Below are 745 nucleotides of genomic sequence, written 5' to 3'. Positions count from 1 at the left end.
AGGGGGAGGGAAAGGGAGGGAGGCGGAGGGGGGAGATACGCGCAAGGACGTCCTTCCCAAGAGGGAGGAGTGGAGAGAGGAGGATGGAACAATGAAAAGGGGGAGAACAAGAAAGAGCGCGTGTACCACGCATCGACGACAGGGGAGAACAACTGGACACCGCTTGCGCGTCGAAATGCCGCAAGCACGCAAAGGAAAGGGAAGCAACAGCCGAGGGGGGGGGGGGGGGGGGGGAGGGAAGGGAAGATGAACACAATCTCCTCGCTTCAGACTTCCGTCGGACTGACATAGCTGGCAAAGCCATCCTCATCGACAAAAAGCAGGTCCGGATTGTCGGGCGTCTCGCTCACACCCCGGGAGAAGAGATCATTGTCATCCATGTCGCTGCTGTCATCATCCTCATCCTCATCATCATCATCATCATAGTCGCTGTCATCGTCGAAGGGGTTCTCGCGCACCGAGAGCCGGTCATACTCGAAGGTGCTGTAGGTGTGGCCGACGTCCACGGTCTGCGACCAGTGAACTCTTGAAACCGGCGAGGCCACACTGTCCGGAGACACGGGCGTGGGAGTGGAGGTCCCACTGTCTCCCCGCCGACGAAGGATCGATTTCCCCACTGGCCGGTGGAGGTCAACCACCAGCGGCTCAAACGGCGAGCCCGGGGTATTAACTCGGCTGCGAGCCTCCTCGCTGGGAGAGATGACGGCATCTGGAGGGCAACATGTCCCCCAGGGGCGGGGCGAGG

At 60.9% G+C, this 745-nt stretch overlaps 1 protein-coding gene across 1 annotated transcript in view; it reads right to left on the bottom strand.

Moving 5' to 3' along the window:
- Window positions 1–266: 266 nt before the first annotated feature.
- H696_00095 (hypothetical protein) overlaps window positions 267–745 on the bottom strand; it is a gene marked incomplete at both ends in the record, with an annotated part of 5,833 nt that continues 5,354 nt past the window's right edge. Inside the window, one exon of the mRNA XM_009493926.1 lies at window positions 267–709. Coding sequence (XP_009492201.1) covers window positions 267–709 — 443 coding nt within the window. The remainder of the gene's footprint in view (window positions 710–745) is intronic.

The sequence above is a fragment of the Fonticula alba genome (assembly GCF_000388065.1).
Source record: "Fonticula alba strain ATCC 38817 unplaced genomic scaffold supercont2.1, whole genome shotgun sequence".
Taxonomy (NCBI): Eukaryota; order Rotosphaerida; family Fonticulaceae; genus Fonticula; species Fonticula alba.
The sequence above is the reverse complement of the archived record's forward strand: the minus strand, read 5'-3'. Positions and strand labels throughout refer to the sequence as shown.